General features: G+C 36.8%; 1 protein-coding gene across 2 annotated transcripts in view; it reads left to right on the forward strand.

Annotated features, from left to right (window-relative positions):
- UBR1 (ubiquitin protein ligase E3 component n-recognin 1) overlaps positions 1-13,051 on the forward strand; it is a 136,516-nt gene that overhangs the window by 107,080 nt on the left and 16,385 nt on the right. For both annotated transcript variants that reach the window (XM_032481378.1, XM_006178875.3), the window contains exons 39-43: positions 1,563-1,630; positions 2,597-2,747; positions 6,980-7,067; positions 8,291-8,424; positions 10,436-10,544. In XM_032481378.1, the coding sequence (XP_032337269.1) occupies positions 1,563-1,630; positions 2,597-2,747; positions 6,980-7,067; positions 8,291-8,424; positions 10,436-10,544 (550 nt within the window). The remainder of the gene's footprint in view (positions 1-1,562; positions 1,631-2,596; positions 2,748-6,979; positions 7,068-8,290; positions 8,425-10,435; positions 10,545-13,051) is intronic.

Genomic DNA, 13,051 nt, shown 5'->3' on the forward strand with positions numbered 1-13,051 from the left:
TAATTTGAGGAAGTGAGAGCTAGAAGCAGCAAATGACATATCAAGAACACACAGCTAGTTAATAGAACCTTGTGACTCACTTTAGTTTGTTTTATAAAGCCAATATTAATAGTATTTTTAGTGGTTACTACATGCCAAACTCAGGATAAGTACTTTTAATATACATGTTAATGAACCTCCCAACAATTTTGAATACACTGTAGACTTACAGAAGTCAAGTTGCTTGCCTGTGATTCAAATAGTCACAGGCAGTGCTGGATCCCATTTCTGTCTGACTCCTGTCAACAAAAATAATAGAAATAGAAAAATGTTTTATTTGAGCTAAACTGAGGACTATAGCCCAGAAGCCAGCTTCCCAGATTACTCTGAGAAACTGCTCCAGAGACATAGTTTTCAGCACAGTTTTATATCTTGTCAGAACAAAGAACATAAAACAAGTCAGGGATGCATTTCTTCAAGACTTCAAAAAATAAATAAATAAAAACAGACCAGCATGTACACAAGGAATCAGTTAGGCCTTGGCACCTGTGGAGGGAATACCAGCACTGGCATTCCAGCAAGGGAGCATTTAATCTTTATTTTTAACATAGACATTTTTTACTTCTGGTCAGTGTGCCCTTTTCTTTAGCATTTGAAGCAGATGTACAACGTATGTTTGATAGACCACAAACAGGCTGTTTTGGTTAGCATAAAATGCAAGTTAACTCATGTATAAGCCTGAATGACTTCCCCATACCTCAATATCTGAACATTTCTTTTATCACTCCAAAGCCCGTGCTCTTGACTTTTATGGTATTTAGAATCTTGGGTTTGCAGTTAAGAAATTGACCTTGTCTGAAAAGAGCCTTCTCTCCCTCATTTTTAACAAATAATAACCTTATTGAAATATTATTAATTTCCTCAACTTTGTATCTACCAAACCATTACTGCTGTTCTGAATTCTTGATTTCACTTCCTCGTCACTCTTTCCCTAACTTCTGAATTTAGAGACTGACCAGATCAGAAAGACAAAGCTTTTGAGCTGTGTGCATTTCCTTCCGTTGATCAGCCCCTGTAAAGCATTACCTAAACTTGTTCAGGAGGATCTTCTCCATCCTCCTTTCACCTCCTTTCACTTACACTGCTTTGCACGCCCTCCCTGCTCTCCACCCCCAAATTTCTTCATGTGTTTTATGTATCATAGAATATTTAGAAATACGTAGTTAGGGGGAAGAAATGGTTGGGAACGTTGTGTAACAGTAATCTTTTTCATTCAGCAAATGCTTGTTTAACAATGTCTTATTTCAGTTGTCCTAGTTTCTTTACCCTTTCTTCCTATATCTTATCTTTCAACCATTAATTTGTACCCAGGGCTTTTTAGGAGCCTTTTCTCAGTTTAGTTTATCTTCAGTTATGGTTCCCATATCTTAAAGGTGTGATGTACTGGTGTACCAGTTTCTGTATTTTATAACCCTGTTATATTTTTGTTTTAGATGTTTGTATCTTATATTGTGTTTACCTACATCGCTGTATTACTGACTGAATTACATTAAGTTTTTTTGTTTGTTTGTTTGTTTTTTCAGTTGTTCTTCCTAACTTAAAATCAGAAGATACACCTTGCCTTCTGTCCATAGATCTATTTCATGTTTTGGTAAGTGCTCAGATTTTTTTTAAACTTCACTCAGATTTATAATTTGATGTGTTTTCCTCATTCAAATTCATGTTCTTTGTTCAAGATTATAAATTGTTGGTTTTAATACTGCAAAGTTTAATCTCTTTTGTCCATTCTCTTTATAAATAGATACCAATATGACTAAGACCATTAAAATCACTTTAAAAATGAAGCCACATTTACCCTTTACTTTGTAATGGGTCTTATCCTAGTTGATTACACTTAGGTAATATCTGCTTTCCCCCTCCCTCCTTTTCTCATCTTGTTTACATTATAAGCAATGAATGATGGTGTGAGCTATCTTAAAAGTCATTAATTATTTGTGATAGGGACCAGGCCATGGACACATCTAAGCTACCCGAAAACACCTATAGTTGGGTGGCAGCTGTTTTGTGAGTTTCTTGCAAAGCTTTTCCATTTATGTGATGATTCCATTCCTTCAAAACAAGTTCTCTAGAAAGAGCAGTGGTGAGGTTGAGAGCATGGAGTCTGTGGATGCAATATTAGCCAGTATCTTCTCCCCAGTGGTTGTCACCCCTGTCTTTGGAATCTCTTGGGGGAACCTTGAAAAGAATGCTGGTAACAGGGCCCTGTCCCCTGAGATTATGATTTGGTTGTACTGGGGTGGGGCCTGTGTGTCAGTGTTATTTTAAGAGCTCCCCAAGTTGTTATAATGTTGAATCTTCTAAAACCACAGGGATGAGACCACTACCTAGAACTAGAGTAAGTCGACCTAGTAAAGGGATGAATCTGTTTGGTGATGACTTTTTCCCTCTATTTATGGTATATTATATTCTAAAATATCCCTTTGAAAATTAGGAAAAATATGGTGGTTACTAAAAAACCGCACCAACACAGTGCAGGATCTGGTGATCTTTACATTTATGAGATTAACTTATTTTGGTCTTTGTTGTTACCCACGTTCATGTCCATTTTCTCTCATAGGTGGGTGCTGTGTTAGCATTCCCATCGTTGTACTGGGATGACGCTGTTGATCTGCAGCCTTCACCAGTTAGTTCTTCCTATAACCACCTTTATCTCTTCCATTTGATCACCATGGCACACATGCTTCAGATACTTCTTGCCATAGACACAGGTAAAGCCCTCATCAGTTGTTAACTGTAAATAACATTTGGCCATGATTTATTGGCAGAATTAATGATGCTTGTGATTAACCCTATTATGTACTTGTAAGTCCCGTATTACGTCTCTTGTTGAATGATTGTTCATTTGCTTCCCTACAGATGCTATTTAAACAGAAAGGTAGAAGAGCAGAGACAGGAATAGTTAGCTAAACCACTTGACTCTCCAACTTGTGGCTGCTTTCTACGTATACAGGGAGACCATCTGGATCTGCTTTTCTTTTTTATTTTCCTTCAGATTCCCCAATGTCAAGGTCGGGAATTAGTCTCTCCACTGTTTGTACCTAAATACTTGCAGCCTTTTGATAAGCCTGACTATGAAACCACTCTTGATTCCTCCAGCTAGAATGATAGAACTTTATTCATTTTATAGCACTTATCACACAGTATCTTATTTTATAGTTACAGCTTACTGTTGTTCTAGTCCTTTCCCTGCTTCTCCTTTCTTCTTGTTCCTTCATCCCTATTGTAAGTTACTTAAATAGGGAACATTCAGATTTCAGAATCTTTCCTCATAAGTTTCAAGTGTCTAGCAACTTTCGTTATACCCAGTAAGAACTCAGTATTTTCTGGACGAATGTTCATTTGAGGATACATGAGTAATACAACATCATGGAATTGTGATATATTTGTCCTTTTAAACTCAGCTCTTAATAGAAAGCAAAGTCGGGTCGGGTCTTGAGTATCAGTGGTACTGAAAGTTCAAATACTTCAGAGGACAGATAATTAAAGTACCTTACAACAGTATCTAGCAAAATTAGCATATGCATTTATCTTTTGACCCACCAACCCCACTTTTAGGAATCCACCCCAAAACTCTGCTGACAAAAATATGAAAGAATACAAGCATAAGATTGTTCATTGTGACATTATTTGGAATAGCATAAAACTGGGAGATTAGTTGAATAACCTATGATGTATTCTTATAATGGAATGCTGTGCTGCTATAAAAAGGAATGAGCAAGATTTATTGAAGAAGTGAGCTCGAGGATGTAATATCAAGTGAATAAAGTAGAGTACAGAGCAGTAGTTATAGTATAATACCTTTGTGTAAGACATTTATGTGTATTTATGCATATACGTGCTTACCTAAATTCATATTTACTTACAGTTTTTATAAATTAAATAACAGAAGTATAAACCAAAAACTAATTAAAAAGAGTTACTTCTAGGACAAGGTAAAGAGTATAACGATTTGAGCAAAGACTCTTGTGAATGTCTTTTAAATGTAATTTTGATTTTAGAACCCTAATTATACTTAACTAAAAAAAATCAAATGGTTAAAATAATTTTTAACAATTGGAAAAAACCTAACTATAACAAGTATATTGAGAAAATAATTACTTAGATAACTTTAAAATACAGTATTTCAACTGTACTTTTCTAGTAGGATATATTCTGATAATGGAAGAACTATTTTAAAAATCTTAAATTGAACTCAATTAGTGGTATTAGTGGTATTTGTTATTTTGAATTATTTTAGGTAATTTTTAGGCTAAACCAAGTAAGTGGTTATGTTAATGTCATTAGGAACCAGATTTTCAATATAATGAGAAAGACACAAGAATAAATTCAGAAGAGTTAATAAAAACCCAATAATCTCAGTTAAAATCCCTACAGGTTATTTTTTGGATATCAACAAACTGATTGTAAGTTTATATGGAAAGGCAACAGACTCAATAGCCAACTCAGTATTGAAGGAGAAGAACAAAGTCAGAGGACTGACACTACTTGACTTTAAGATTTACTATAAAGCTACAGGAATCAAAACAATGTGTTATTGGTGAAAGAACAGACAAATGAATCAATGGAACAAAATAGAAAGCCCCAAAGTAGACCCACATAAATACTGTCAACTGATCTTTGATGAAGGAACAAAGACAAATGGAGCAAAGACAGTCTTTTCCACAAATGGTGCTGAAATAACTAGATACCCACATGTAAGACAGAGACACACAGACCTTACACCTTTCCCAAAAATTAACTGAAAATGGATTCTAGACCTAAATGTAAAGTATGAAACTATACAACTCTTAGACGATAACATAGGAGGAAACCTAGGTGACCCTGAATATGCAGTGACTTCTTAGGTACAACACCAAAGGCATGATCCATGAAAGAAAGAGTTGATAAGTTGGACTTCATTAAAATTCAGTTTTTGCTCTGCAAAATATAGTATCAAGAGAATGAGAGGATAAGCCACAAACTGGTTGAATGTATCTGTAAATGACACATAAAAAACTGTTATCCAAAATATGCAAAGAACCCCTAAGATTCAACAGTAAGAAAACAAACAGCCTCATTAATAGTTGGCAAAAGACCTGAACAGACACCTTCCCAAGGAAGATATTCAGGTGGCTGTTAAGCATATGAAAAGATGTTCAATGTCAGGTGTCATTAGAGAATTACAAATTAAAACAACAATAAGGTACCAGTGCACATCTATTAGAAGGGCCAAAATCCATAACACTGGCAACTCTGAGTACTGGCAAGGATGTGGAACTCTCATTCATTGCTGACGGGAATGAAGTCCATGCCACTTCAAAATACAGTTTGGCAGTTTCTTACAAAACTAAGCATGCTTCTACCATACAGTCCAGCAATCACACTCCTTGATGCCTACCCAAATGAAGTGAAAACCTCGATCTACACAAAAACTTGCACACAGATGTTTATAGCAACTTTATTCATAATTGCCAAGATTTGGAAGCAACCCATGTATCTTTGTGAATGGATAAATAAACAATAGTACATCCAAACAATAGAGTATTCTTCAGTGTTAAAAACAAATGAGCTATCAAGCAATGAAAAAGTGTAGAGGAACCTTAAATGCGTATTACTAAGTGAAAGAAACATATTTGAAAAGTCTACGTTCTGTATGATTTCAACTATATGACATTCTGGAAAGTGCAAGACTATGGAGACAGTAAAAAGATAAGGGATTGCCTGGGGTTAAGGGAGAGAGAGACGTGAACAGGCAGAGCACGGAGGATTTTTAGGGCAATGAAACTACTCTTTGGGATATTACAATAGTGGATACGTTTCATTATACATTTGTCAAAATGGATAGAATGCACACCACCAGGAATGATCACTAGTGCAAACTATGGACTTTAGGGCAATAACTCAGTGGTGCTGATAGCAGGGGAAATAGGTGGGTATTCGGGAAAAGTTGATATATGGGAAATCTGGGCTTTCTACTCAATTTTGTTGTGAACCTAAAACTGCTTTAAAAAACAAAGGTAAATTAATTTTAAAAGATCTTGTTACATGGGTGCATGCATTTCACCAAACTCATAAAATGGTGCATTTAATATTTGTGCATTTCATTGCGTGTAAAATTACCCCAAGCCAAAAAAATAATCATATACAAATGTCAAATTCTTGCATTTAAACTGGAAATATCAGTATGAGCTCGTGATATATTTTCCTTTAAAAAAATTATCCTTCCTAAAGAGACCTTAATTGACAAAGGAAAAGAGCTGGCACTATTTAAGGTAAGAGACTCAGGGTAATTTTAATCATGGCCTCTGAGATGGATTAATGTATAAACAAAGCATTTTTAAAATAAAAGAGTACTACTCAGATGTGCTGTAACCATCCCTCACAGCAGACTGAAAAGTAATCATGTTTATCCCCGTTTTAATACAATAAAAGTTCAGAGAACTTCAGTGGCTTACCCAGAATTTTAACTCAAGTAGGAGAGTTGACATTGCCAGAAAGGTTTAGGATAGTCTTCCTAAGGGTTAAGGATAGATTATGGAGGAAAATGACCCCACAAGGTTCTTTTTATGTGTGTCTCTCTTTGCTTGAGCAAGAAGGCAAGACAGGAACCTACTTCCCTTTCTAGATGTTGAATTTCTTCCTGCTGGCTAAGACTGCTAGGAACCCAGAGCAGGTAGATGATCTAATTTATTTACCTGGTTGTATTATAATGAGGTAAATATTTTTTTAAATGTCATGTTTAGCATGATTGTGGTTCTGCCCTATGTGTTTTCGCCAGCTAACATACTGATAAAGGTTACCTAACAGTTTTAGTATTCAGAATTAACTATTTAGACTGAGAAGAAAGTAAGAACCTCAGTTGAACTGACACTACTTATTGTCCTGGAACCATGAAATTGAGGTATAATTGATAAGTTGAATAGCAAATTAGTAGATTTATCTTTCAGAATTTCTTTTTCAGACCGCCCCCTTGCTCAGAATCAAGAAGAGAGTGAAGAGGCCCATTCTGCATCTTCTTTCTTGGCAGAAGTTTCTCAGTATACAAGTGGGTGAGTAGCAGTCCATTAGTGCAGTCTATTTCAATATTATTTTTGTAATTCCACATCTTTGTTCAGTGTTTGGCAGTGTAACTTTTGAACCGTTTTAATTCCAGTTTTTAAAAATCAGTTAATGTCTTTTGAAATAACAACAAAGAAAAGCTACCCATTTATTTGTTTCTGAGACTGAAACAAGTTTTGACACATCTTTTGCTCTTTAAACTGTTCTGGCAACATAGGCAAAAGATGATAGAATTTTAACAGTATGCATCAGTTAGAAGTTAAATAAATGTAGAAAGTAGAAAATAGGTTGTCCTTTTAAAGCATTCCATACAGTTGACGCACTTAGCTAATTAGAGGTTTTTCAAGGCTACTCTAAGTCATGTGTGAAATACATTGGCAATGCAGAGGTTAAAACCAAAAGTGCAATAGGAGTGCTCTGCTGAACTTCTTCACCAGATACCAGCTTCCCCTCTTTGTTTTCATCTTCTTCATCAGTCAGTTTTTTTTTCCAGTTTAGGTACTGAATATGTGTATGTTTATTTTTAAGTTAATCGACTTAATTTTTTAGAGCTGTTTAAGGTTTATAGAAAAGTGGTAGAGCGCATGCCTAGCATACACTAAGTCCTGGGTTCAATCCCCAGTACCTCCATTAAAAAGACAAACAAAAAACAGATTTCCCATTTACTCCCTTCCCCAACCAGTTTCTCCATTATTAACATCATGCATTTGTGTGGTACATTTGTTAAGTTGATGAGCCAGTACGTTGTTATTAAATAAAGTCGTAGTTTACATTAAGGTTCAGTCTTTGTGTTGTATGATTATAGTGTCATATAGATTAGTTTTACCACCCTGCACATCACCAATTTTAATACAGAAATCAGGAAAGTATTACTTCTTTTTTTAAATTAACTTGGCTGCTTTGGTTAGTTATTGATAAATCTGTTTGCTCCACATTTCATTACAAAGGCTAGGAAAAGAAGAAAGTTCTTTGCCTTAAAGATCTACATGGTAAATAAAACATGCAAGATTTATATACTCTTTAGGAAACTATTAGGAAATTTAAAGACTGAAGCTATAGCTAGTTAAATATTTTGTTTTAAAAGTTTAAAAATTAAATGGATAAAAAATTATTTAATGCTTAGCTATGTTTTTGAAAGGAGGTATGTTTACAATCTAGACAAAGTTTTGGTCTGACCAGTATTTTGTTCTGTTTTGGGATTATTGCCTCTTAGCTGCATTGGGTGTGGCATTCCTGGCTGGTATTTATGGGTCTCACTGAAGAATGGCATCATCCCTTACCTTCGCTGTGCAGCATTGTTTTTCTACTATTTACTTGGAGTAACTCCACCTGAAGAACTGCTTACCAGTAAGTAGGAAAATGAAAGCCCAGAGAGGTAAATAAGAGACTTTTTTTCTTACCTTCAATCTCCAGTATGCAAAGTGAGAGAGGCAGAACCACGTCTTCATTCCTCACCTCTTTCATCAGTGTCCACTCCAAACATGTGTGTCCCCACCCTGGTGGAGGTAAAAGATGAGGCTAAAAACCAGATTAGCCTCATAATCTGCAAAACCTTGTCATGGCTCCTGTCTATGTACAGCTTTTATACTCGAGCCTGTAAATGCCAGCATGCAGAATATGACAGGTTACACAAGAACCTAAAGGCATAGGTTGCCTTTCAGGGAAGAGAACTGTTAGGCTAGGTAGGAGGAGATTTTTGTTGTATATTCTGTTATTTGAAATTTGAACATATGACTATACCTATTAGAAAAGAATTAAAATGCTGGTAGGAAAGGCCTATCGTAACAAACCAAGACTATGTATATTTGAGTAACAGAATCATTTTCTTTCTCCGTTACTTGCCTTAAATCTAGATCCAGGTAGAGAGGCTTCCTTGTGGCTTTGTATGGTTAAAAATCAGAAGGTTTGTATGATTTTGGAAGAATCACCAGTTGCTCAGAGATTCTTCCTTTTGTCCTTTTCTCAGGTCAGCTTTACTGGCTATCAGCTTCTTTATCTTGAACTCAGTTTAGTAGGGTTCGTTAAATCTAGGTTTATTCTGAACCTGTATGAATAAGATGTTACTTTCCAAGTAGCTTGTGGTTATCAGTACAGATCTGTTGTTTTCATTTTTTTTAAATCATGTATTGTAAAAACTAGAACCAAGAAGCTTCTAGAAGAGATCATAAAGAATATCTTGGCTATTTTGAGGTAAGCAAAGCTTTCCTAGAGAAAAAAAGGCACTAAGCATAGAAGAAAAAAGGTTTAACAATCAAAAGTGTAAATTTCTGCTCATCGTGAGACCATTATAAGTTATATCTAGATTCAAATCATGATTTTATATTCTGCTTGCTAGCTATATATCCTTGGGTATCTTAATCTCTGTGCCTCAGCTTCATCATCTATGAAACAGAGATAATAAAACGCAAGGCAGTTTGGAAATTAAATAACATACATGAACACTTAACCTTGGTCATAAAAATTAATAAATTCTCAATATGTTAGTTTTTCTTCCTATTATTAGTATCATATAGTGTGGATTGTAAGGTTCCTAGAAAAGATGTATTAAAGATACTTGAACGTCTTCAAACTTTGACACATTTCATTTCCCAGAATGAGTACTGGAGAGAAAGCTTCCTCCCCAGTCCTGATGTTTCCTTCCATGTGGCTAGAATAAATTAATGCAACACTTAAAAAACACTTAAAAAAAATCATACATTATCTAGTTGGTATAGTGGATAAGATAAAGTCCTTTTTTTTAATTGGGAAGAGACCAAATATAAACAAACAGATAAAGATATATAGTATAATGTCAAATGGTGATAGGTGCTGCAAAGAAAAATAAAGCAGGTCATGGGAACAGAGAGTGCTGGGGCCAGAGTGGGTAACACGTTTAGATAGATAGTCATGGAAGGTTTCTCCTTCAGAGACACTGGAAAAAGAGAGGGTGTAGAACTGGGCAGGGAGTTGAAGGAAGAGTACTCCTAAGCATAAGGGACAGTACATGTAAAGGCTTTGGTTGACAGAGTCAAAGAATAGTAGAGATGAGTGGCCGTACCCCAGTGAACAGGGGAGGGTGTCAGAGATGAGGTTTAAGAGGCAGCCACCGGCAGATGCTGTCCGGCCTTTATGCCACAGAGGGGATTTTTGTATTTTGTATTTTTGTGGTGGTTTGACCATGAAGAAGTCTGATCAGGAGATTGACTCAATCGGATTTAAAAGTATCACTATGTCTTACTTATCACCCATAGTTTTATAGAGTACAAAATACACTCTATATAGAGACAGTATAGAAATGAGCATAAACAATGAAGAAACTCTGTTAACAGGTTGATCAGGTAAGAATAACGTGCTTATTAAATGTATTTTTTTCTTGCAGATTCTGCAGAAGGAGAGTACAGTGCACTCTGTAGCTATTTATCTTTACCCACAAATTTGTTCCTGCTTTTCCAGAAATACTGGGATACTGTAAGGCCCCTCCTCCAGAGGTACTGTGGGGGTAAAATATCATTGTTGGGTTATTATACAGTTTGGAAATTTTAAATTAAAATTATTTGCTAAGCTTTTAGATTGATTAGCATTGATTGAAAGGAGTGACAAAAACAGATGGAATTGGGAATAAGACCAGCAGCAGTGAGCAGCTGGAATTTCTGCTTGTTCCACCTTGACTGCCATTCATTGTGCTTATTTTTCCCACGGCTGCTGTCTCATCCCAGTTTTAAATAGGGGCAAGGGCGTAGGGGGAGTCATGTTATCAGCAACCATACAGTCACAGTTAAGTATCAAAAGAACCCAAGTGAGGCTACAGCAGCAGCATATCTCACATGGTAGTACACATCTCAGAAAGGTAACTGGGGAGGAAAAAAAAGTCATTTGGTAGATCAAAGATGTATCCAGTTAAATTTCTCATAGAGAAGTGTGTCTTTCTTTCATTAAAACTTTCTTTCTACCCCATTGCTTACTGGCCCTTCAGATCACTCTACCCTTCAAACTTCTAGTCTCCTTACCCTATCTTTGCCACTACCGTTTTCCTTTTTTTTTTTTTTAATCGGTTCTAAATGTGTTACTCTTACTTTATTTCCCCCATTAAAGTTTCTGACATCCGATTCCAATACTTGTTGGCGGGGCAGTAGGGTAGGGTTTCCCACACATCCAACAAGCAATTCTCAGCTGGGTGTCCTAAATTCAACTCAGTTCTGACACTGTCTAGCTGGAGATAGCTTCAGATCCCACAGGTTAAGGGCTCAGTCGTATAAAACTGACACTACACACACACACACACACACACACACTCACACACACACACACACACACACTCTTCAGCAGCTCACAGAACTCAGAGAAATATTTTACTTACTAGGTCACCATTTTATTATAAAAGAATATAACTCAGGAAAAGCCATGTGGAAGAGATGCAGAGAGCAAGGTATGGGGAAAGGGAACCAAGCTTTCGCACTCTCTGAGCATGCCACTCTCCCCAAATCAACATGTGTACGTCAGCCTGGAAACTGTCCACATCTTGTCCTTTAGGGGTTCTTATAGAGGCTTTATTTTGTAAGCGTGATTGATTAAATCATTGGCCATTGGCAATTGATTCGACCTCCAACCCTTCTCCCTCCCTAGAGGATGGTGTATGGGGGGAGGCTGAAAGTTCCATCCCTCGAGGTTAGTTCTCAGGCTACCAGCCCACATTCTTAAGTCCAAACTTCACTTCGTTAACATAACAAAAGACACGTTCTCATTCTTCTCATTTAGGAAATTGCAGAAGTTTTGGAAGCTCTGTGCTGAAGTTGTGCTGACCCATTTGTGCCAGGAACTGGGTCAGAGACCAAATATATATTTCTTATTATTGTTAAAAAACACAGTTCAGCTGAGTAAACCTGAAGATCTAATTGGTTATTAAACAATTCATGAGTAGCAAATAGAAAGGAGGTTTTTATAGGCAGAGGGCAAGTGGGACAAGGAAGTCATAAATAAAAAGGGTTATTTCCAGCAAGGTCACCTGTGTTTATGGGATAAAAGTGTCTCTTAGGCAGATGACCTCTCTGGTGCTGACCAGGAAATTCCAGACTGACTGGTAAAGATTTCTTTTCTGAGGAAGATTGAAATTGCACTTAGGTTAGGTATGAAGTCTGGATTTGGTGACATGGCTTAGCACAAGTAACTCCATTTTGGGCCTGCTGTCTCTTTTTTGACATTATCAGTCACAATATTACACTCATGATTTCGTTGTCTTTTCAGTTTCCTGCATTTTTCTTTCTCCTTTTTCTTAATCAGTGTCTCTTCCCCTGCATGCCCAAGTCAGGATTCGAGTGAATATCTGCCCATCTCCTGCCACCTTTCTCTGCTCTCACCTCTTCTCTTGGGTTCTTTTCTGTGTTTCCTTATTTCTCATGAGGTATTCTGATCTCTAGTGTGATAAAAATTAATTAAATGGATCCAAAAAAGTCAGTATCATGCTTGTGTTGAGTACAATCACAGTAGTTTATATTAATTTTACTTTTATATTCTTGGAGTCGATAATTTTTAACTTGCTATTCTAATTTAATGTTAAAAACTCAACCTTTGAAACAGAAGGTCTGTACCAATCCTGGCTCTGCTTGCCTCAGAGCCCTTCCTCATCCTCTGCTCTGAAAGGCAGGAGACTGACTCCCTAGCCATTGTTCCCCAGTCTCCCTTGTCAGTTAGCTTCTGCCTGAATTCAGCCTGTGGGAGGCACTGTCAGGCTGCTGGAGGCTGGGAGGAAGAGAGAAGCCTGTGTTTAGGCCACCTCTGTGCCTTGTGAGGCATCTCTGGCAGTGGCTACAGCCCTTCTCTGGCTCCAGTTTCCGCTAGACTAGTCTCCTGCAGTTCTAGTATCTACCAGTGACCCTAGCTCCTGAACTCCAACAATACCGCTATTTTCTTCTGTTCCTCCAGCCTGGGAAAGGTAGCTTCCTGTTACTGGCTAATCTTTGGGTTGCCTTGCCTTTTTGTCTCCTGATTGGCTTCTCAG

The sequence above is a fragment of the Camelus ferus genome, chromosome 6 (assembly GCF_009834535.1).
Source record: "Camelus ferus isolate YT-003-E chromosome 6, BCGSAC_Cfer_1.0, whole genome shotgun sequence".
NCBI classification, from domain to species: Eukaryota; Metazoa; Chordata; class Mammalia; order Artiodactyla; family Camelidae; genus Camelus; species Camelus ferus.